Here is a 25247-nt window from a genome sequence, read left to right on the forward strand (position 1 = left end):
TTTGAAATTCATGTTGAACAACTCAAGTAGCACCCCGGCCCCTTTCCACCTTGGAACAGTCTAAAATTAAACTCTGAAAACAAAGGTGGCACTCTAAAGTTTGCCCAAATAATCCTTTTGTATCGCAGATATACCAGATTGAATTTGACATCTCCAAGTTTTCAATCACAGCATTGTTTGTTGGAGGTGGGCAGTGAACAGATATTTAAAATAGCATTGCGTGAAATTCTGAGGCGTAAAATCTTAACTTGCTTAGTAAACTGACAGTATTGAAGCTGGCTTTGAGAAATCATAGATTCTGTGTGCAGTGTGCATTACGAGGTTTGTCACTATGGTTTCCCGAAAAATAAGCAAAATTGAAACTTTAACGTTGAGCTTATTCTCTTGAGCATTTCCTTTGAACTGTTACAACTCTAGCCTTTGTCATCATGAAGGCCAGCTCCTACAGATAATCTGGCCACCTTCCAGCATTAGCAGTTATAAGGTGACCACACTTCAATTATTTGTTTACTGACAATAAAAATCAACACTCATGGAGCCTATGTTTTTCTTTTCTATCACAAAGATGAAGTTTATTTGCTGTAAAAAGCAAGAGTACAGTTGTTGAACAGCCCAGCCTGCAGTGTGTGATATAAATTTGAAGTAAACTTAGATTTCCTTTACAGGGCTTACTGCTGGGAATAAATGTACTTTTTCTTCTGGCGTTCCAATAACTAAACATCCCGGCTAGTTGCCAACTCTTCACAGGTGTTAGGCTCAGGTTGTTTGCCTAGTGGTTATCCCCTTCCAGTTAGCTGAAAACACCTACGCCTAAAACCCACACCTGCTACGTGTGACACACACACGCATACCACCTGTCCAATTTTCTTCCCGAGGACAATTTTCATTTTTCTTGGTTGCTTGGCACACATTTTTCCCCCTCCCCAAATACTCCCTTGGGGCTACTTATCGTGAAAACTTGTGGCACTGCAGCTGTCTGATGCCGCCATCCAAAGCAGACATGCAATGTGTCACATGAACTGGATAGTGGGGGGGGGAAGGTTGGTGACATCAAACGCAGATTGCAGATTTCACACTAGCGCGTACCCGTAAAAGTGCTTTTCTCAGAGTTTTGGCATTTTCTGAACATTCCAAAATGTATGTTGTGGGGGCTGGTGTTGACGTACAGACATCTGCCACTTTCATCAGCTGGGCAATGCTGTCAAAGTCTAGAACAACCCTGACTTGACGGGCCCTGCATGTACAAGTACATGCATCCTTGTTGGAGGTCCAGGAAGTGGGCGAGGGGTAGGGGCGCACTAACTATTCCCCCCTCCCAATCATGCAAACATTCAAATTGGTTACTTCTCCTTAAACTTGTAATCATTTTAATACCACGGTGAATGAGCCCTGAGGCCTATGACACCGACTTCAGACAGGAAATATATTAAATAATGTCTAGTAACTGCTCTGGGGTGCTGCATGTATATACACTGACATTGCATTTCCCTTTAGAACAAATGTAGAAAATTATTTTACGGTAGAGTAGAAAAATGCATGAAGTTTTCTCACGAACAGCTTTTATAAAGCAACATGCTATGACTTTCAACCCAATCTTGGGCCGTTTGTGTAATTCTGGCTTCAGCTTCAAGCTCTGGCTTCGCAATCTCAAGCTCCATTGACAGACTGCAGGCTAGATGCGAATTTCTGTGCTGTACACCAAAACCTAAATTCCAAAGTCACTGCCTTTGCTTTCAGAATTCAGGGTTTCAAAAAACCATCACTCTGGAGAGCCTACAAATATCTATTCCGTTTACTTGTGTTTTATCTGACTTGACACATGAAAATTTAACGTGAAACAAAGGTTTAAAGTGGACACTCTTGGAGGCTAGTCTTGCAAGATACCAGCAGGGAACCAGTTATAAGCAATGCAACTGCATGGCATTGCAGCTGGTGAGCGTTTATGACCTTGGGACACTTATGTACTTCGCAACTCTATTGCGACAGGCTACATGTAGTATTGCAAGATATCAGCAGGGAACCAGTTATAAGCAATGCAACTGCATGGCATTTCAGCTGGTAAGAGTCTATTACGACAGCTCTTTGTTGTCACTTTTCTGTTACTTCAACATTTTTCTTCTGAAGAAAGCAGGGAGGGTCATTCTGAACAGATGTTTATGTTCTAAGTTGTAACTAAATGCAAACTGATGAATCTGTTTTTACATCTATCGACGACAAAGACAAAAAAGTTATTTACATATGAAAACTGAATAACAAAAACAAACTTGAAACTAAGGAAACCCAAAGAACATTTCAAGGAGATCAAATTTGTTCCCAGACCGACATGAAGACAAGGGTGCTATCTGCATGGCCCTTACTTACAATCAACATTGGAAGTAGAGATTTAGTGAAGAATGCGCCACAAGGTAAAACTCGGACAAATTGTCTGGCAAACTCTGTTGGTACTTATTTAAATAGCTCATTGAAGCCATTTTCTGACCGCAAAAATACTGGAAAAACTAAAGTTTTTCAAGAAGTTACTCTGCTTTGTTTCATACATGAACACTTTAAGATGGAGCACATCTTGAAGGCAACCAAACACCTGCTGGTAATCTGCTTGCAAGTGGAATGTGAACAGGTGAAAATTCAGCCCAACATTCAAACCATGTCCAGATTTCAAATGCTTTCAAAGATTTTGCTTGAGTTCTGCTCTGAGAAACACTGAGACGAGATGATCATGATGAGCTGGCACATTCCATTACGAGGCAGGGGAGGCCGTACTGGGAGGGGACTGGTTACTGGCTGACTGGTTACTCAAGGCTTCACTGCCCATGCTCTCAGGCCGACTCTCTGCCAGGCTGCCTGCGCCATCTGTGGATAGACCAAAAGATGGAGGCTGCCAATTTCAAATAGACTGTATTCATGTGTCAGCCATCTTAAATTGAAAAAGAGGTCAACTTTTCATTTTTGGAACCTGAGAGTAAAAGTAACAGGTATCAAATAAAAGTGCATTACAAATTAATACCAATTTTACTTTTTGAATGATTTGAAACTTGAGATAAATTACATCTAAATGTTTAAAGCTATATTTAAAAAAAAGAAAAAAAAAGGAAAGTGAGGCTTGGAACCAAAACAGTCTGGCACCAGACGTCTTTTTTTTGTTGGAGAACTGTGAGTTAAGGCTGGTTCATACTTTAGGCAAAAGAAAAACAATGAAAAAATTTGACGTCACTAAACCACTGCAGTGAAATTTTTTGGGTGAGATTCGAGGGAAACTGAAAAATCTCAGGAAAGAAGTTGCCCTTCTGATGTCCATTAATCCTTGATCAGAATATTTAACCAATTTATCTGACTATTTCAACAATGAATCACACCAAATGCACCTGCCGTATCCTTGCTAGTTGATTTTCCTGCCTCTTTGCCACCCGACTTTTGAGCCATGAAAATTTCCATGAAATTTTTGTGGCCACTCTGTTAACCAAAAGGTGTCCATAGCAATGACTGCCACTTTGATCAATCAAACTCTCCAAGGGACAATTGGTGAACTGTAACATCAGCAAAATGTCACCTGAGAAACTGTCCTTAAACACAAACCTGATTGGCTAAGTGCCAGAATACTGCATCTTTTTAACCAATAAACAGCATTGCTCAAATGTTCCCTGTCAAACATTCAGACAATGCCATTGGATTTCAGTTAGAGTAACCACACAAAAATTCACAAAATCTCAATTAGCTTTCTTGCAAAAACAGGAAACTAATAAGGCGAAAAATTCAGCAAAGCGATGCAAAATAAGCAATCCACATACGGTATCCTGAGAACATTTTAGAAAAAATCTGGAAAAATCTCAACCCCCCCTCCATTGAAACATGCTCAGCTTTAGTGTGATAACATGTGGCCTGGTGTCGCAGTGTCACTGGTGTGAACTCGCTTTTGCAGCACGAATGAACTGGCCTTGAAGCCAAAAAAAAATAAAAAATAAACCTGAAATATATCTTCAAAGCAACAGCATATCACACAGAACATAAATGATGACTTTTGATTCATCTGGAAGTCATAAATGCTCTCCCTACTTTTGACACAAAAGTTCATAGTCCAATTCAAAAGTACAAACTTGCCAAATGGGCACCAAATCTTCGTAACCATATAACTGCACAATTCATAGGGTAAACCTAAAGAATCTATAATCCAGTGACTTCTCACGCAACCATGCCATTCATTTCATCTCGGATTACACTGTCAAACTTTAACAAAGAGCAACAAATTTCCTTCCCCACCAAAGTACAAGACACCTAAAGTCACACACCTACAAAATGCTTCCTCTCGAATTCAACACCCCTCAAGCCCCAGATTCTTTTTCTGGATGCTGAACAAGAGAATGCTGGATTCCCAGGGGGCAGTGGAAAGTTTTCTGCTCCCTCTGTAACAACACATGCACCCGGCAGTTCCGACAGGCATTAAAACTAACAAAAAATCCCCCCACCATCCCATGATTCACTCCGAATACTTTTTTTTTTACTACCAACTTTTTTGGGGGGGGGAGGAGGGGACGAAACCAAGGCAGACAAAGAAGTACAGACCATTCAAATCGGCCGGAAAGTTTCAACTTGAAAATTATCTGTGTGCCAAAGGCAAGGATGTGCATGCACTTTTTTTTTTGTCTTGTCAGGCTGTTTTGAGCATTTTGGTTTCTTTTTCACGTTTGGCAGGTATGTCTGTGCATTACCCTTTTCCATTTTGTAAAAAGCTTCCTTACAGAAGAAATGCTTCATTCAAGCCACCTACAGGTCATGCTTTAGCAGTTACATTCACTGCCTAAGAATGTTAAGTGCAAAAAGTCTCGCTGATCTAAAAATACACCGGCCTTTGAAAATACACTGTATAGCAAAGTGGTAAGGACTTTTGAAGGGAATAAATGTTGCACGTTAGCACAAAGGCATCTCCTGTTGCTCTTTTTCCCCTTTTTTTTTTTAGAACACAGCAAAAGAACCCTGCAGCAAGTGACCTCAAACGTATGACCAAGTTTCCCTGAACATGACCAAAGGGAAGAAGGTCTCTTACATTTCCACTTGTTACCCCGACATGAATATAATGGTAACAGATTCATTCTGATAATAAAGTAACCTTTAACAACAATCACCCTGCACAGTTCTTAACAAAACCTGCCGAGTGTCAGAGTATTTTTGAGAGGCTGGGGAAGGTTGGGCCTTGTTACTGCTTTTAAAAAAAAGAACTTCCCTCCCTGCGGTGGGTTTTGGCAGCTCTTGGACAGGTTAGTACAGAGAACGTGCCATGATTGGTTTCCTACATGATAATGATCACAGATCCGGCTGAGTGAGGGGAAACGTACAGTAAACAATCACAGATGGCCTGTAAGCCAGACCACCCTACGTCCAGCACAAAACCGGCATGCTTGTACAACATAGGTTAACTTTTTTACCACAAAATTAAAAAAGAGATTCCAGCTTTTCCGCTACGGTCTGTTTCAGCCGAATTTTGTTCACTTTTAACAGAGTAGACGAGTCAGTTCTCAGCTAGTGTGACCCATCGTACTGGTATTCATCTCTGCTTTTCTTGGCATGATTGAAAATACTGTTCACCCCCCCCCCCAAACAGTCCATCAATGGTTACTCCCCAGCCAATGCTGGTAGCCATTTATATTTTCCTGGATGGAGAGAGGAAAGTAGGGGTGGGGTGATTTGCCCAAGGGCCACATTAACGACACGTATGGCCAGCAGTTGGATTCGAACCCCTCACCGTCTGGTCGCGAGTCAAACCCCCCCCCCGCCTCCACAATGAATGCGTACCTTGGCTGTTGGTGTCTTGAAGAGGGCTCTGGGTGAGGGTGCTGTCGCTCCCCACGGAGGTGGGAGGCAAGGCGCCCGTCACGGCGGCTACGATGGCTGGGTTCTGAGCGGCCGTGGATGGAGCGGGTACAGGGGCATCTGGTTGGCTTGGGACATCGCCTGAGATGGGGCAGACAAAGTAGACGAGAGTTGAAGGGGCAACTTTCTGGACACATTTCTGTGTTTAACACACATTGATCATTGAGCCTCATTGAAGATGCAAACCATGCACTTCATTCGCAAGGTCATATCCCACATTTGGTCGTGCAGTCATGGCCGCACTTTGTCAAAACATCACAGGTGAGCCCCACAGCTTACTATCACATGGTAAAACTTTGCTCTATGTTCTCTTTTGTTGTTTATGACTAATGTTTTAAAACTGGGTTCCAGGGTCTCTGAGTTGATAAAAGTTAATAAGCAAGGGCAACGCCATTTCTTTTCTCCTTGAAATGATATCAAATTTAGATTGCAAAAATTGTGAACTGGTCATTTTTTTTGCTGCATAGTTCACAGACCAAAATACACTGTACACATTTCTTCACAGAAGGAGGTTGCATAGAAATCTCTCCTCCTTACCAGTATCCATGGGTTCCTCAGCGGGTACACTTTCTGCCTGCGGCTGCTCGTCCGCTTTGACCGGCTGCTGGCTCCCCCCAACTCCGGCCTGCTGGTCCTGGACGCTGGTCCCCTCTGAAACACCATCGGCGCCCACGGGGGTGACCATGGGCGCTGGCACGGCCGCCTGCTCGGGGTGGGGGACGGTGGGCTGAGTTGCAGTCACCGATGACGGGGGAGGAGTGCTGGAGGGTAGCTGAGGGGAACCTGGGCACGAAGAGGTCAAAGGAAAGATGAAAAGTGATGATGGGAACTGTAATCAATATTAAAGGGAACAACGGAGACTTTTCAGGCAGTGCATCAAAATTTGGTACGTTCCTGTACCCACTTCAATGCTCCTATCAGGGACACTGTGTTCGCAACAGCAATATGTTATATTCTCAGCATGTTCCTAGTTGTGTGTCTTTTGAGGTGCTCCCTTAAAGACAACCACTGTGGACAATGGAGCCAAATCCCCAGACCACGGTGCGGTCGTCTTACCGGTGAGTTGAGGAATACTTGGTGCTGCGGCATTATTGCTGGGTGCCGGTCCGCCCGTCGCTGCCTGCTGCATGGCAGCCATGGCCTGGGCGTGTTGACGGGCTCGCATCTCAGCCGCCCGCAGTTGCTCCTGGTGGAATTGCTGCCTATCGGCGAGCAACTGCTGTCGCTGGTACTCCAGCTGGAGGAAGTAACAGAGAAGCAAGAAGTGGAGTGATGATTCCATGTAGATTAAAACATTATATCTTTCACGGAGGCGGAGAGACCTATTGCGAGGTGAAAACTGGTTCCCACCCCTGTGTGATATTAATTTCCTGCTTATCTGTTTGGGCACAGCTTATTTGACACATCTGCTCTTTGGCAAAACGCAAAAACCGCTCCCGGTCCAAGAATGTTCCCACTGTTGACATTTTGCTCATGCACGATTAAGACATTCTCCTACTCTGGGGAGGTGAGTGTGCCAGGTCAACTTACCGCTTCTCTCTCCCTGTCCATGATCGTTTCCAGTTCTTCAAAGTGCCGCAGTTTGATCTCCAATTTCTTCATTTGCGTCTCCACCAACAAGGCGACCAGGCTCTTGATCTTACGTTCCTCGACCGCCGCCAAGTGCTGGCAACAAAATGCATTAATTCTTGTTGAAGAAAGATGTTGCCTAATTACCCAAAGAATTTAGAATGGAGGATTTTTACACGTGAATATTCATAGAAAACTACCCTCAGTCCCATGTAGTTTCAAAATAACTTTCATGCACGTGAAACTGCTCATGAAATTATCTTCCAGTGATGAAGACAAACCCCGGTAGGATTCGACCCTCTCACCTTTGCTTTGACCGCAGCGGCAGCGAGTGCGGCAGCAGCTGCCGAGGCTACATTCCCTTCCGACAGCTCCTCTTCGTGCTTCTTGACGGCTTCTGGCTTCTCCTTGGGTGCCTTGTCCTCCTCCTTGGCCTCTTCTCCTTCCTTCTTCTCTGTCGTCTCACCATCGGGTGTCTCCTCTTTGGAAGCGGAGTCCTCCTCTGGCTTCTGCTCGCTGGCCTCTTGGGAATCTTCCTTGCTTGCCTCCTGTTTCATAGAAAACAAATTAAAAAGAACGGTCTCTCAACTTATCAGCTGCCCCAAAAATGAGTGACAAGGATAATAGCTGTTGATCAGTTTTACCCTGAAAGAGACAACTTTTTTTCTGATATCGCTGCAGTGCATTTTTTTCAGAAGTTGAGCCATTCAGAGTTTTTAGAGAAACTCTTTGTGGCAGAGCCAAGTTCCCTCAACCCCCTGTTGATTGGTGAAAATAACCCGTCACTTTGAGGGTTAAGTTTCAAGGCATTTTCGTAATTCATGCTAAACCAATGGAGACCCTTCAATATCTACGGGGAGCTTCGAGAGGACTGAGAAAGAGAGATCCTAGCCGTGATCAAGTTACAAGCAACAGAAAGTTGTTAATATGTGAATGTGTTAATAGTTTGCTGCAAAGTGAATGATTTAGAAAGATTGCTAAAGGTTCCAAGCAAATGTACCTGGGGGTGGGTGGGGTAAAACAAACAAACAAACAAACAAACAAAACAAATGTAAATATAAATAAACTACTCCTTTCCTGCTGGTATCTGAACTCGGATAAGGTTACCAACTTCATGTTTTGTGAACTTAAGTTTTGTTTTGCGTCACTTAAATGTTCTGAACTCTCATGTTACCTTTGCTTCCATCGTGGCACCTTCAACCTTTACTTCTCCTGTCTCCATCTTCTCAGCGGCCTCCTCTGCCTTCTTCTCTGGCCCCTCCCCCTCGGGGATCTTCTGAGGAGAGGGGGTCTGTGTTTCCATGGCTTCGCCTCCATCTTTTTCCTTTTCTTCGGTGGCTTGCGATTCCTCTTTCACTTTGATTTCCTGGGGGAGGCCAGAAGACAGCAGTGAAAGTCCAATGATACGTTCAAGGCACCGACCGCGTCTTTTTATCCGCTGAACTCCAGAGGGATAAAGCTTGTAATGAACTCTCTTTATGATTTCCCTATGCATAACAAAACTTGTGGTTTAAGAAAATTATAAAAAAGTTTCTACAACAAGGTTTTTCTTCTTTGAATTCCTCTACTGCAAAATACGTTCCATTTTATTAACCAGTGATATAAAAACAAATTACAAATAACCTGACAAAGAATACTGACGATTAGAAACAACAGGATTTATGACTGGTCCCCTCAATGCAGACTGTACAAGAGAGTGAGCTGGTCTACATTGCTGACACAATTTATCCCTCATAAGACATCCCTTTCGAAACATTTAATATCTACCAATGATCATGTTTCACTTAACTCCTAGCTACACGACCAGACTGAACGCTCAGTCTCAAATTGGTTGATCCACTTCAGGGTTGAAACAGAGGTAACTTTGTTGCACTGAACTGTGGGGATTTACCCATCAGTGCACAAGATTTATTCCGACCCAGTGAGAAATCTACCTTGAGCTACGTTGTTTGCAAAAGCACGGAATGGTAGTATTTTACGAAATCATGCATAAGGGAAATGCCATGAGCAGACGGGGAGAAAACAGCTTAACCAATTTGTTCATGTTTACAATAGGCAGAAGAAAATGAATAAATTCGATTCCCTGCAGGACTTTTGAGATCACTGTGTGGCCAAGTTGTGGGAGTCAAGGATGTGCCATGTGAGTGTGACAAGGTTAACGCATCAATGCATTTGACTACTTTTCGAATGAATGTGTACCCCAAAAAAAATCAACCCAGTTTCTGCTAAAGGTGAGTGCAACTGAGTTCAGTCATCTCTTTAAAGCAATGTTCCACAGTTCCACCAGCCAGAACTAAGCTACGTGTGAGTCTGCGAAGGCCACATTAGGCGCCTCACACCATCAGGGTGACACCCCACGGAGACAGAGGTACAGGAGTTGTCTCCTCCGCCAACCTCTCTAATCCCAAAGTGCCATGCATTCCCCTTGTAACAGCTGAAGTCTGGGGACGGGGCAACGGGGGGCCACCCATCCTCTGACAATTAACCCCATTAAGGCCGACCCTGGCCATGTCCCTGGATTGCCATGTTCATGAACCTGGCTGGCTCCACTGTGCCAGATGGAACAGCCTATCAATCAACCGTGCCCCCTGATAGCTTGGTTTAAGGGCAGGCTTGGAATTTTTCTCCTGCATCTCATAGGCCTACAAATCTTGCTGAATGAAACGCTGACCCTGCAGCATTATCGAGTTCCTCGCATTGAAGAAGATTCTAAAATGCACAGACTGTGGCCAAATGCAGGATGACGAAGGAAAGTTAGACATTTTACACAATATACACATTTCAGGATTAAACATACCAGGAAAAGTATTTAAAGAAAAGAACAAACCGGTCTGATATTTCTAAGAATTAGTGAATATGTAAGGCAATCTGGACTTTGCAAACTGGCGGAGTTTTTCTCACAACTAAACGAATATATTTCTACCTGTATTTTGCTCAAAGGAGTTAAGTATACAATCAGCACATTCCTAATCTTCCACAAGATGGCGAAAACGTTTAGCATATATAGTTGTATGTGAGACTGAATCAAGATTTTCTTTTACACACCCATTCCCGTGAAAAGGGGGAAAATGAAATTTTAGCACCTGCGGTACAATACTACCAAGCAGTGGGACACTATGATTGGAGTCTTGTCTCCAGATCTTCCAAAGGGTTATACATGTATATGTACATGTAGGGCCTACATCATTCCATAAACAAACAAATCCAACTTTTAAATGCAGCTTGAACCCGACTAAAATCTTTTTCCCGTACATTTGTTCAGTCGCAACTGAATCTTTAAATCCCTCCACCCAAATAAAAAATGAGGAAATAAAAAAAACGGTTAAGATATGCATGACTGAATGTGCCTCATCCGTAACCAAAGACACACAGAGTCTAAAAAGATCTAAACCTGTATTTGAAACTGGCATTTTGGGGAAGGGGTTGAGAATGGAGGACAAGTATCTTTATGACTGTGATTAGTTCTCCAGATGGTGTACATTGTTTCAGTTATTTGGGTCGTAAAAAATCAAAGTTAATTTGGGGGAACAAAACATAGTGCTTTTTTTGCCTTTTGTCTGGTCAGGGCCAACAGTCACATTTGCTTTTATTTCCATTTAAGTTCCACCTTGAAAATTAAATCAACTAGGGTGTGGAAATAAAAGTCTGGGATTTTGTAATGAAGTCTGGGTGCAAGATTACAAAATTGGCCAGGTGCCCCGACTGACATGTACTTGTACATGAACAAGGTTACTGAGACAGTTCTGGGAGTAACTGTGTAAAACTACATGTACTTAGAGGCATCTGCCTATTTTAAAAGAGGGGTTCGTGTGCTTACAGTTCAATCAAATACCATGTAATTTACGCTGTGCACAAAACAAGTACATGGATAATGAGAAATGTTTGAGGTAATAAACGGCCAGGCCAGCTATTCCCTCATTTTTGTGAGGTAGGCTAGGCAACTGATAGCTGCTCCACACAGAAAGACTGTCTCTACCAGTTTGGGGAAAGCAACCACTAAGAGATGACTAGGGGGTAGGGGATATCAGGCAGGCCACAAGGTATCCCTCAGACATCTTGTCTAATATCCCAGGACCTGATGACAGGTGCGATAATGGACCAATTTGTGGGAAGATTGGCAGAACGGTTCAGCCGGCTACCATCAATCACCTGCGACTGCAAGTGTTGATCCTGGTGTTACAAATTTCAGTGGGTCTGGTCCACTATTTAGAAGCAAATCAAGGTTCACTTAACGTCAGAAATTTCTTAACACTGCATATAAATCATTTTCCCTTTGCAAATTCATTTTTTTCTATATGGGTGTTTGGTGTGATTTACGTCTTCCTGGCACATTTACCGTGTGGCTATTGAAATGTGCGGGCCATGTCTTTGCACTCTACTTTGGCCCCAAGCAACTATTTCACGTCACAAAACTGTTTCTCTTCACATTACAATGGCTGTTAGGGTATTTTATACAAAAAGAAAACGAAGCTTTGAAAAATCAAACAAGAAATGCTAATAGCCAAGGTTTCTCCACCAAATGCACAATAACAGAGTCTCTAGTGTGTACACATTGTGCCTCCACTCCCTAGTCTTCACAAAAAGATCCCATCAAAGAAAGTGTGACTTTAAATGGATACAAAGACCACTGAACAACCTAGACTTGTTGCCAATTGATGCACATACAACAAAACCAGGGTTTTCCCCATTTTGGCAACAAAAAGAATTTATATACATGTAGTGAGACTGCACTTTGTCCAAATGTGGACAGTAAAGCAGGATTTCGAATCCAGCCAATGCACTTTATGAAATGAGTCGTACAACTTTTTTGTCATTTCGTTGAGAGAAGCGCACTGCCATGAACAGAGTTTAGGAAAAGATCGTTTCTGAGAAGTTGGGATCATCTGGTTGTTTTATTCATGTTTTTTTGTTACTATGGGAAAGTTGACAAACAGGAAATGACCCACTGGGCCCGTTTCTCCAGGTTCTTCACAAATTTGTCAACAGACACTTCACATCAAAGGAAGGCAGTGCAGGGATAATCTTAATTTCTGATAAAATATCCAAATGGATTTTTTGAAATAGACAGGTCAGCACAGCCTTCCCTGTTTTTTTGGTTGATTTGTTGGGCTATTCCATTCAGTTATTCTGTATCACTCACTCGAGCATGCTTTTGTCACCACGGTTTTCAAGTTATGTCCGGCCCCTTGGGGCACAGGAAGTAGAGACGCAATTGCAATTTGGGTGGCTTTTGGCCATCAGTCCTACCATGCCTCCCCAACAGTTAATTAGCTCTGGTTCTCCCGCAAGCAATGCCACAGAGCCAATGTCCGTTCTGACTAAAAATCCATTCTGCGCTTCATTCAGCATCTGCTTTTAGCCGTCCGTCCGGGCCGTGGCCTATTTTTGCCCACAGACACAACCTAGCCCGACGGAGAATTCTTCAGCCAACCCGTCCGCAAATTCGGTGCTGGGCGGGAACAGATCCCTGGGGAAGCTTGCGGCTTTGTGACAGAGTGTAACAATCCCCAGGTTTGTTTTGCCACTGTAAATATTTCCGCGCCCCGGTTGAATCAAGCCCTAGAGGGGGGTTGATACAGATGAACCACTGCACATTCCCCTCCGGTCAAACAACAGAGGAAGGGTAGGCACAGTAGGGACCCAGGCTAGCATGATGCTGGGGGCTCGTGGTGACAGTAGGAAGCTGTCCTCACCACTCCATTGAATTGACAGTGTCTCCACGCACCGGACTGTGGCGGTTTTTGGACCAGGAGACAAGGGATTTATTGCACAGTGGGAGATTTTTTTTTTTTCAGGGAACCTGGGTATTTTCAACACCCTGCTATGAGGTGCCTCTCGGGGCATTTAGAACAATTACTTTAAACATTTGCAGATGAAGGAAAGTGCTGTCTCTATGCAGTGCGAGGCTTCTTTTGGGAATTTTTAAAATTAAAGACTTTTCTCCATGGAACAACAAATATGGTAACCCTGCAAAATTATTAATGTTGCAAAGCGGCAGAACAAGCTCTAAGCAGAGAATGAACCCTGACAATGTTGACATGTTCTGTTTTTCCCATTTATGGAATCTTTCCTTGTAACCTGCGTGATTGTCTTAGCATTCAAGTCCTGTAAGACAGTATAGAGGTGGTTGGGTAGAAAGCAACACAAGGCACATTTTTTTTTATTCTATTCCTATTCTGAAGCATATTCTTCCCAGATGTGAGTTTGTGTAAGGGTGAAATTAAGCATCAAATATTTCAGGACAATTAGAAATTCATGACTTTGCCAGTTGCAACAGTTGTCTCACTTCCGTAGACACAACAAACCCTCAGAAATTCACAGCAATTGGGACGAAGGGGGTTATGTTAAGGGGCGTACGGCCATGACCATCTTTAGAAAACTATTGAAGCTGTTTCAGTGATCCATGCTAACACTGTTCTTTGACATAAAAGCCTCAAATTTCTAGTTTAGTAACGTCATCCTGGCTTCTTACAAAAGCGTTTAGAAGCATTTTGAATACATATCCCAATAACAATCCTCCTTTTGATTTCTAAAATGCTGCTGGCAACCAGGGGATTTGCAGAGAGAACTGATCTCAACTTCCTCATCCACCTATGACAAGAGGCACACACAAAGCCTACCTTGTCAGCGTTCTCCTTGCTGGTAGCAGCTGCTCCTTCCCCGCTTCCGTCGGTGCCTCCTGCCTCCGTCTTGCCCACTTCTGCCCCTTCCTCCATCCTCTCGGGTTCGGGGATGGTGCCGGCGATTCCGCTGGCGTCTAGCAGGTGGTTGTCGGTGCTCATGCCGGCCCGGGTGGAGTCCTGGATGCGCTTGATGTGGGTCTGGACCAGAGCCGTGGGCACTTCCTCCTTCATCTTGCTGAACTCCTCTGGAATGACAACCGGTCCGAGAAATTGGCTTCAATCTCGACACCCTGGACCAGAGCCGTTTGTAGAGACGGTAGTGCCAACTCCAGATTTTGGAACCAAAATGGCTGTTCGTTATGTGTGCACTGACGCATAGTCCACCATTTTGGTTCCAACAATTGAGACGCTCATGTCGCAACTCATTCTCTATAAACAACTCTGCCCTGGTCATTTCTCAAAGGAATCTGCCAAAATCATCCGTTGTGTAGGAATCCAATGGCAAATTCTCTGTACTTCCAATGTTCAAAGGAAACAGAGCCCTGTGTGAAGTATTAAAGGCCAGGCTTTACCTTTATCAAAATCCTACAGATCCATTTGATGGGTTTTCAAGGATTTGGGTATAGTTGGGTTAAAAAACGTAATGATACATTTGCTTCTTAGCAAAATTGCTTGGAACTGTGTTGGTTTAAAGGTCACAACATATTTCAAGCAGAAAATGCAAAATCCACAACGTCTACCTTTCCAAAAAATCTGCGTAGTTTCTTATTGGTAGCTGTAATCCTTGTGAAGCAGCCATGACACCAAAAGCAGATTTTTGGGCGATGTTATTGTCTCTTATTATATACCATTATTGCTTCAATCAGTCAAACATTTGTCACTGAAATTGTTCACCACTGGTATGAAAAACATTCATAAAAATCAAACAAACCCTCCATATGTTTTATGAAAGAGTATGAGGCTTAAATAAAGCTAAAAAGAGTCGGCAGCACACCACAAGCTGACTTTTCTTCATTTATGTCTATTAATGTTTGACACGTTAAGCACATCTGTCAGTTTCAGTCATTGGAATCCTTACCGATGGCTGCCTTGGCTGCAGCGCTAGCCACTCTGGGATCCACGGCTGACGCTAGGAAAGCCACAGTGCTCATGAGAGGGTTGCCTGACTGGCTGAAAGGGATGGGCTGGTAGCTGAGGGGTCCTGAAAGGAAGATAGGAGATGAGGGGGGGTTACTGGGTGGACAAGTGGTTCTTAGGTTACGTTTTCCTTGGATTCCAGAAAAACCTAACGGGGGAGACAGTGGACATAAAGAGTGTAGGACATCATCGACTTTCAGCCACATTTAGTTTAAAAGATAATTTACCATTTTTACTATTTGTTTTGTTTGATGTTACCAAGGACTGTTGAGTAGTGTCTATAGGAGACATACAGAACAGCGTACACTTTTCAAAATGTCAAGTTGTGGGGAGTCAAGTTGGCGAAGTAGGTCTTTCCTCGCCTTTCACCTCCGCGGCCCGGGTTCAATTCCCAGCTCGGTCCACATGTGGAGTGGGGTTTCCGTACCTCCCTCATTCCTTGGGTTTTTACACAAAATTTCTTCTCTGAGGTTTTCCTCCCACCTCTGAAACTGTGACTGCTTCTTACTGTCTCCTCTCTATATATAGGTTGATGTCGGTCGTATGGTAGCTGCATGAGATGCCCTTGTATGCCATTGGGAGATTTGAACATAATGGTATGAACTTCGTGCTTGGTTAACTGAATAAATTATTTAAAAAGTGATCACAAGCTCACTTGATTCTTGAGACATGTGTGTATGACGTTACCACAACTCAATAAACTCACCACCCACCCCTGCAAACATTCACGTCTTTACTCTGGACCGAGTCAGTTAATCCAGGCATTTCGATCCCATTTTACCTAACGCGTTGGGTCCGTCTTCCAGGAAGGTGTCCTCGATGGGCAGCCGGAGGAAGTGCAGGATGCATTCGTCCTGGGTGCGGGAGCCCACGTGCTCCGACACCTTGTTCCAGTCGTCACGGTACATCTCTAGGGCTTCTAGGAGGAGCAAGGTCTCCTGATCCGTCCACTCCTTGGTCACGCTGGCTGAAGTTGACTTGCCCTGAAAATGACATCAAAAACGTCTTAATTCTCAGGGTCAAGAGAGGAAATTTTGGGACGTCTTGCCATGGGAAAGAGGATAAAGGATGGCTCAAAAAATAGTACTTGACTGAATACCAAACTGCTATCAAAACGTGGGAAGCCTGTTACTCTAAAACTGCATCAAGACCCCATTTGGGGGGACTAGGCTGACGGTGCCGGTACCCACCTTTGAAGGCTGTGATTTCTTGGCTGCGTACAGGTCCGTCCGCAGGCCAAAGTTCTGCAGGTCACCGCTGGCTTTCTCTTTGTTTCCTCCCTTCTCAGTCAGGTTGGCCACTTGCTGGGAAGCCGACTAAAAGTCAAACCAAACCACCAACAAATACCACCTGTTATCTGAACTCCAAACAGAATTTGGCCAGTTCTTAGTGTAACCTTTGGTGCTGGAATATAGATGTCCCCCCTAAAAATATAATTACTGTTATCACAACTTAGATTTGAAAGAATCCTGAGCAAGTGGTGCGATTTAAATTTGCTCAATTCCGTTTTACAAATTTTTCTTCAATGCTCCCCACCTGCTGCGATTTCGCTGGCTGCATGGGCTGCAATCCGGAGGGCGTGTCAGCCAGAACGTGGAAGTGGGAGGTGGGCGGGGGACCCATGGGGGCGGCACGATTCTCGGCATCCACCTGGTAGTTGATGAGACCCCACTGCTCCAGGAAAGCGTGTACTCTGAGTAAAACGGGCATTTAGAACACCTGAATTTAAGTACACTTAAACAAGACAAGTGGGGTCCATTTGAAAGATTGTGTGGATTTTGTGCACATTCAGATGTAAACTGGCACCATGTCTCATACACAATTGCCAAGACAAGAAGGCAGCACAGGACATGGGGTAAGAACTGATGAAGTGAGTACCAAAAGACGATTACTGTATATTTTACCTCATAATAGCACACACATCACCAGCAAGGTTCCTACGACAAGCCGTGAAAGTCAGGTACTCTGTTGGGTTCAGACGATACGTGTCAATCATGAAGTTGCGATATGCCATGAACCTGCGCAGGTAAAATAAGTGGAAATCAGGACATATGAAAGTGACTCTTTGAAGACTTTTCTGAATCTGTCTGATGAGCATTTTAAACTTGTCTGCAGTCAGATACTATCTAGCAATGGGAGACTGTCACTGGAGTCTTGTCTCCTGATCATCCCAATGGTTATACATCATGCTGCAGACAAGGAAACAGGTCCTCCAGACTATACCACAGACACTGAACATGACAGGTTCTAACTTTTACACTTGACTGAAGACTGAAAAATAATTCTGGCGAAACACTCCCTAAAAACACACTGCCCGCAACTTGTGGCAGCTGATCTTTCCTTGTCATTCTTAATCAAATTATCAAATTCTTTTAATTATAATTCCAAGAAATCTTTGTGTTTCTTTTCAACGTAACAAAGAAGGAGACGTCGGGAATTGCAAAGACATTTGAGCACTGCTCAGACACTTTGAGGAAGGGTAGATGCAAAACAGCTTTTCTAGGACGAATGGGAAGGGTCCCGGAAACCGAAGAGATGCCCGACTTACACCTCGGCAGTCTTCGACTTGTTCTTGGCGTTGAAGAATTCGGGCAGGGCGCGCCTCTCAATGGCGTGGATGCTGTTATAGTCAAACCAGGCCGAGTAGCTGGGCACGATGATGTGATGGGTCTGCTCCGTCACCTGCTCCTCTTGTGCCTCGGGCGCTTTGCTCTCCTTCTCCTCAAGCTCCGCCCCCGTCACTAGGGCTGCCGATTCCCCGTTCAGCTGAAAACCAAGGGAGGGTCAAGAGAATCGTGATATTCAGCACATTCACGGTGGAGTCCATTGGAGAGCGCCTGATACTAACTGCAGCCTCATTCTCTTAACTAACCTAAACTCTTCCAAGATCTTTTGGAATCAATCAGTGGGATTCCATCGACTGATTCCATCAACAGGCAGTTTTGAGGATATCTGAGGGAGGGGATGGGACAGCTTTGTCGGAAAGGACAATAGTGATGGTGGGCTGTCCAGGTTACCTTGTCCTGGGACTCGTCCTGGGTGTCGTCCAGCTCTTGCAACGAGCCTCCCTTGATCGGCTGCAACTCTGTGTCCCGTCCGCTACGACTTGAAACTGACCAGGAAGAAACAACACCATATGCATAAATGGAGCAGAAAAAGTCGCCCCGTCTCTAGCCAGATCGAGGCACTTAAAATTGAGGTGCTGCAATTTGACTGTGGGGTACTTCAATCGACCTGTTTACCAATGACGCCACGCTTTACTTGCGTCCCTTCCTATGACACTCAGAGGACCAAGGGCCCCTCTGGCTCCATAAGAAAGGGCACAAGTGAACGAAGTGTGGCATCATACCGACATAGGCCTACTACCACAACCAAACAACCAGGACAACAACTAGCATGCTTTGGACAGATTTATGGTTTCAAAATCAAAGACCACATTGGGTGAAATGTTCCCTTTCTTTCTGTTGTCTAACAGGGGTCTGGTTTTTAGTGGGGGTTTTTTGTGTGTCTGTGGTCAGATACTATCTAGCAATGGGAGACTGTCATTGGAGTCTGGTCTCCTGATCATCCCAATGGTTATACATCATTCCACAGACAAGGATGGCAAGCAAAAAAGCATGGTGCTTCGAAGAAAACTTCACACGAAACACAATTCAGGGAAGATAATATGAAACAGCAAGATAGATGTGATATATTCTATCATCAAATTTGATATCACATAAAAATGGAAAAAAAAAATCTACCCAATTTCTGTTTGACGTCAAGCAAACCAGCTAATGGACGGCAAAACCTTTCGGATCACTATGGGGAGGCCTTCCTACCTATTTTGGGTAGTTGGACCTCTTCCACGGCAGGGACAGTGGCTGGATTTTCCATGTCCTTGGTCAGGTCCTCGGGCTCCTCGTCCCGAGGAATTCTTTTCTTCATGATGGGCGCTGGACTGCGACCCCTGTGAACAGATCGACCAATCGCAGGTGAAGAAGCGGGGAAAGTGTTCGGCTGCAGAGTGGAATAACACTGTCGTGCGGAGTGTGAACATGACTGTTTCTATCTGAAAAAGCAAGCTCTGTCGGTCGCCTTTTGAGTGGATGAGATTTCGAGAGATTTCCTTGTAAAATAGTTTAATTCTGCCCTCTCCCAAAAATTATACCTGGAATCACATTAAAAACGCAGGCGCAAATCAGCAAGTGAAATGCCTTTACAAATTGACATTGTCAGTTACAGAGGGGAACAGATCCGAACCGTGAGGCTCCACACGTGAGTCCAGCTCGTGGACTGGGACTGATCTTTTGGATCTTACGGTTTCTTTTTCCTCTTGTCAGAGGTCGGCGAGGGTGACCTCTTCCTCTTCTTCCCGGCACCGCCTCTCTTCTCTCTCCTGTCTGTTTCCGGACTGTGGGCGTGCTGCACAAAAAACAACCCATGACCAGTTTCAAACCCGTTTACAGTTGCAAACGAATGAAGAGCGCTTCAGTTCAATCTCTGGCCTCAAATGAAACAACATGATTGGCCGCAAGTGGAGATGAAGTAAGCTAGAGGGTCCCCTGCTCAGGATACTGACTTCATCAAAGGGAAGCCTGAGAAGAAAGACAGAGATCATCCCGAAACACACATTTGGAAACCCTCCACAGCGTTTTCAAAAGCCAGATAACACATACCTCTTCCACCATGGGCTTCGTTGGGTAAACCTTTCGTCTCATGTGTCCTGATCCCACGTTGACAACTTCCTTAGTTTCTCCCTGCTTCACAAACACAAGCGAAATATGTACAGATCATCCGTCAACAGAACTTTTCTTAACTGAAGGCAAATCCTGTGACTCTGCAAATGGTCAACAGGCCTTTGGCAAGGCGTTAAAGTGTGACAAGTCACACTTGGATATAACAGGTGAATATACTCACATCTTCATATATTTCGTAGTCTTCAACATTCATCCACTCGTTGAACTCTTCGAGATCCAGCACCCATTTGGCGTTAACCTGGGGAGAATGCCCCCAACAGTGAGACAAATGTTGAGACACAGTGACAGATGCAGAGCAAATGAGGATGAGAACACAACACCGAGACACGTGCAACAGAGAATCTTATTTAACTTTAACCCTGCCAAATGCGGCACAATGCATCATGTGAAAAAGTCAGATGCACTTTGATGCACTTGGTAATCGACAGCAGCCGAATAAACGGGTCATGTTGGGACAAGGGGAGCTAGTCCCATTGAACAATGCCACTGTTGGATCTTGTGGTGGCTGGCAACCACAGACTCCGAGGCTGTTTGGCCTTGGGCGAGTTGACCTGTTGAATGTTGTTACACGGGGCAGACAAGCCAATTTGACAAATGATGCAAACTGATGTGTCTGGCAGGGTTTCTAGCCAAAGTACCCTGGAGGGTGAAGCTAAAAGGCTTAAGTTTCCTTCAAAATAGGTAGCAAATAGCGGTCAAACCTAGAACTCTCCCGTACAGATGAACAGGTCGTATTTAATATCAAAAGGCACTGAAATCCTCCGTATATCAAGAAAATAAAAGGTAAGAAATCAATGATCTTCTGTGGTGTATGTCTCCATTGGAGAAGACGGGCAGTGCGGACTTACCTCCCAGGGACCATCGTAGGTGACCCCAGGCTCAGGGTCACCAGGCACCTCTGACGCAGGCACCCAGGTGTCATAGCTGTCTGGGTAGTAGCACCAGTGGACCAGCATGGACTTCTCCCGTCGCAGGATGGGACGAATGTACTCCTCACCTGCAAGAGGTTCAGGTCAAGAATATCAACCCTTCGACTCACAAGGGAACCTGGACAGCGAGCAGGGTTCTAGCCACGGTGGGCAGCGCCGGGCGGCACCACCCGGTACTGCAAATTTCCGCCCGGCAATCAGGATGGAAATTGGCTGTGCCACCCAGCACCGATTTTCCAAAAAATGTACTGAAATATTACTGAAAATGTAAATGTACCAATTCGATCGTATTTCAAGCATCAGAAAGCATAAAGAACTGCGCTCACTATGCTTTGTCATCCAAAAATTTACCCGGCACTAAAATGGTCCTAGCTAGAACACTGACAGTGAGTATCATCTTGGGCAAAGTGGAGGCATCTTGAAATATGGGGACTTTCTTAAACGGAGCCACCAAGCATTTTGGAGGTATACATGACAGTGACGTGTAAGATCAAATCACTAGCCCTTTGTGCTGTTTAAAGAGGTCAGTTTGTTTACAAACATAAAACCGTGTAGGGTTTCATGAACCCAATGGGACACCAATGTACTTGATTTTAGCTTACCATCATTCAGGGAAGGTGGGGGACCATACACTATATGTGTTGCCATCTCAATGTCCTCAGTGACCGAACCCTGGGTTTTTTGAGCAAAACAAAAACCACGACAGGTGCAATAAGAAACCTTAAAAACCTCGATGTGATGTTTTTGATCTTACAAATTTACATTCCCTAACCAGCACATCAAGCCAAGGTTTTTAGAAAGGACTCATAAACTTAAAATTATGGACTCAGAGCCTTTGTGACTTAACATGCCGCTTTAAATAAAAACTTCAATGGCATGTCTGAAGACAACATAACGGGCAAACGTTTAAACAGCACTGCTGAACAAAGACATCTGCTGGGCACAGAAAATGCTGGCTTTGCAAGAGACCCGGTTACCAGCTAAAATGTCAAACACTCTATACTCCTCGTGACTGGTTCTACGCAGGGCTTCCGCTGAACCACACAAATCAGCCCAGTGGTATTAAGGTATCCCACAGGGAACCAACCTGGTGCCTCTTAATGATGTCTTTCAACTTGGCCATCAGCTTGGGCTCGACCTCATCCTGAATGTAGATCACGGGCAGGGACAGGCAGCGCGTCTGCAGCAGGTTCTTTTCAACGCTCATGAACATCTCCACATTGCGGTCCATGCGGGAGGGCGACTGGAAATCGAACCGCCGCCTACCAAAAGAGTGGCAGAAAATCAAAGAAGAGACTTCTCACTGACTCAAAAATTTGTTCTACAGATTTTAACAGTCGAAATGGCTTGTTACGTAATTTGCGACACATCGTGTGAAGGTTCCACAGAACCTCTTCCTCCCAAGAAGCATTTTAGCTTTGAGCTCAAGTTGGAGTAAACCCATGTCCCAAAGTGCTACATGTTACTAGAAATCAACCCTCAAGGAACTTGAATTGGCTACCAAGTCCGTTCTACAAATACAAATTTGGAATCAAACAGATTCTAAATACAGCATCATTCAACCCTAACCCACGGCAGTACAAAACACAGCACAATGGAACGTCGCTATACGGAACACCGCTATACCGAACATTTAGCGTGGACCCCGTCATGTTCGTTATAGCGGTGTTCCACTGTACAGGAAAATTACTTGAAGTTGATCATTTCTGAGACTTTCATTTCACCGCACCATATGTAGAAGTACGGTAAACGGCAGCCAGATAAAAACGTTGGAAACCTGGTTACAGGCTTAACAGTTTACACTTGCTCTTATTTGGCTCTATCCAAATAACAGCTACAGGAATCAAAGCCCTTCTTCTTTCTTTCTTTCTAAATGAACGTACCATCCTTGGTCACTCTTAAACTTATAGACCGCCATCAGGATGTTGCATAGTCCACCACCTGACTTGAAGTCCATAAAGCAACGCATCTGTAATAACGACAATATTTTATTAACATAGGACAAGGGATTCCAAGACAGCAAATCAAAGACTGATCATCTGAACAGAAGAGAAGGAAGAACGATATTTCCACGATGTGTCCACTGCAAATCTACAACTGATAATCTCACTGAGCCATTTTTCTTTGGGGGGGGGAGATAAGGGGCTATCCTTCCAAAAACTTTCTACAGAGTAATCATTAGTACATTCATGTCCTTGTGGATAAGATTCAACAAATCCGTTCAGTTATAGATTGCTAAAAGGCAACAGATCACATGCAACAGGTGTTTCTTACTGAACTTCAACCCACAATTTTGTTCCTCCATGATGTAACACAATTTGGAAATTCTGTTTGTATTCAACTTTTACCTTCAAAAGATAAACAAGCATGTTTGTGGGTGAAAACATCCTCTCTTATTCAACATCTGACAGCATTCTATTTATTTATGAGACAAACCAGTCAATTTATTTTATTGGAGTAAAATGAAAGTATTGTCCTCTTTTCTCTCTCTTTGATCCGTTCAGCAGGCAGTGTTACCCTTCGCTCACAGCGTTTGTGTGTTCTGCCATTGGGCATATACATTAGCGAATCTGTGTGCATTTGAGCACAGGAACAGTGGTGTTTCAACATCATTTTGAGATAAGTTTAATGATTAAAAATAATAAATTTGAAAGATTAGTTAAGAGTTTGTTTTCAGCTGTCGAGGGAAACTTTGTCTTCTTTTCACAGTTTCCAGGGGAATCTATTTTAGTCTTGATTTCAAGCAATGGATTCCATTTTAACGAACTGATCCCGCAACGTCTGCCTGTGTTCCTTGATCGCACGAAATCACTGGCCCTATTGATCGTATTTCCTTGGGAAATGACGAGACTCACTGGCAGTCTGGTGAGGGCAGGGTTGCTCACGTGTCTGCCAAATGCATCTTCCTGGAACTGCACCAGCTGTGCCAAGAGCGAGGCCAGGCCCTTGTTGGTGGGAGGTTCTGCCTGAATCCACTACTCAGAGAGAGAAAAAATGATTTTATTAGGAACTATGACTGACAAATTATACAAAAAAATTAGTACTCTAAGCAAAATTTTCACTTGCTACCAATGTGTAAAGAAAAATGAATGCAATTACAGTCATGACAGTGTGAGATACTTCAAACATGTCAAAACCATATTTTTCTCTAGGGGCCTGTGCCTACTCCATCTCTGTTGGCAGTAACATGTAGGCTAAATGTTATCCAATAAATACATCCCTTGGTTTTTAAATCTACTCAAAAGAAAAAAACATAAGATCACAGACAACCACTTATCAATTAGGGCCCCTAAGGCTATGCCGCATCTCAGTATGTAAGAATTAAACCTTAAGTTTTGCCATGTTAACATTTAATCAATTGAATAACAGCCTTGCCTAGGCCCACTGCAAGGGGATTTTTTTTAATATGGAACTTATGTTAAACATTAATTAAATCTAAATAAACAGCCAGTGCCTTAATTTGTGGTCCACTGCACAGACTACAGAGCAGAAGGGTGGACCTCCATGATCATACAGAAGCAAGTGTACCACTCATGACATGTACACGTACGTGTAGGCCTATGTGCCAAACGTGTTAGCAGCAGCACTGTGTTAGCGCTATACACATGCGTAACGCTTTGTCTATGGGATCGTGCAATCAAACAACAAAAGACGGAAATATACAACTGGAGTGATCTATCATTATGCAAAACCGGCAGTACCAAAAAAGTTCATTTTAACACCAAAAGATTCCTACCTTCTTGCAGTTTCTTTGAAGCCATGATTTCACGTTGTCCAGTTGCGAAATCGTTTCGGCAGACTCGAAAAACTTAAAATCTGCACCGCCGTCTTTTTTCCTGACAGCCATTTTAGTTGGCCTACACATTTTTACCATAGTCAGCAAGTGCTGTTACGTTAAATAAATATGTGCTACAACAGTACCCCAAATTCCTAAAATATCAACCCTGGTCACGTACCAGATATTAATAGGTTGATATTATTTTATTTTGTTGATAAAATAGGATACTTTTTTGAAATTTGTATTTTTTTCCTATGTCGGAATGGCAAATTGTGACTTGGGTGAATAGCCGTTGCATAGCGCCCTCTTTAGCATCTCCCAAGAAAGCTTCGGCGACAAGGCCTTTAGGGTCTGTATCTCCCCCCCCCCAGCAAGCTAGCCTCGGATACGTTAAAAAAAAACAAAAAAAAACTGCAGACTTGAAACGCCTGACGTTTGCAGTAGCACTGACCGAACTAAAGCGAACTAAAAACGATGATAAAAAGAAAAGCTGGTTTTGTTTCTTTTCTTTATAAGCTGATGAAGTTGAATGAGATTTTGTTGTAAATGAAGAAAAATTATCAATTTTCGACAGAGTTTTGCATAGGGGCCTAAATTTGCAAATTTTGAC

The 25247-nt window shown here is 43.8% G+C and overlaps 1 protein-coding gene across 2 annotated transcripts; it reads right to left on the bottom strand.

The window, feature by feature from the left end:
• Positions 1-544: 544 nt before the first annotated feature.
• On the bottom strand, positions 545-24756 carry LOC110974930 (SWI/SNF complex subunit SMARCC2-like). 2 transcript variants are annotated; one of them, XM_022226903.2, is made up of 25 exons: positions 24596-24756; positions 23715-23834; positions 22743-22828; positions 21947-22121; positions 21462-21531; positions 20779-20927; positions 20091-20168; positions 19850-19933; positions 19492-19595; positions 19013-19140; positions 18209-18303; positions 17740-17957; positions 17096-17209; positions 16728-16884; positions 16382-16507; positions 15973-16174; positions 15133-15255; positions 14052-14299; positions 8606-8797; positions 7737-7979; positions 7393-7527; positions 6919-7099; positions 6400-6645; positions 5785-5943; positions 545-2850 (listed from the first exon to the last, which is right to left on the bottom strand). In XM_022226903.2, the coding sequence occupies exons 1-25, from the start codon at positions 24731-24733 to the stop codon at positions 2738-2740; spliced, it is 3684 nt and encodes a 1227-aa protein (XP_022082595.1). In that variant the 5' UTR covers positions 24734-24756; the 3' UTR covers positions 545-2737. The 2 variants fall into 2 exon arrangements, with proteins under 2 accessions (XP_022082595.1, XP_022082605.1); XM_022226913.2 differs by having other exon boundaries at positions 19850-19930; positions 24596-24755.
• Between the last annotated feature and the right edge of the window lie 491 nt (positions 24757-25247).

Source organism: Acanthaster planci, linkage group LG08, assembly GCF_054643075.1.
Source record: "Acanthaster planci isolate LZ-2023a linkage group LG08, COTS_SCS, whole genome shotgun sequence".
Classification (NCBI taxonomy): Eukaryota; Metazoa; Echinodermata; class Asteroidea; order Valvatida; family Acanthasteridae; genus Acanthaster; species Acanthaster planci.

Bases quoted from the DNA above. Each gene is read 5' to 3' on its own strand.
- LOC110974930 (XM_022226903.2), bottom strand. From the start codon at position 24,733: ATGGTAAAAATGTGTAGGCCAACTAAAATGGCTGTCAGGAAAAAAGAC. The intron at 7,528-7,736 runs GTGAGAGGGTCG...TTTTGTTGCCAG, and splicing joins CCGCTGCGGTCAAAGCAAAG to CACTTGGCGGCGGTCGAGGA. The intron at 5,944-6,399 runs GTAAGGAGGAGA...GCCCCATCTCAG, and splicing joins TGAGGAACCCATGGATACTG to GCGATGTCCCAAGCCAACCA.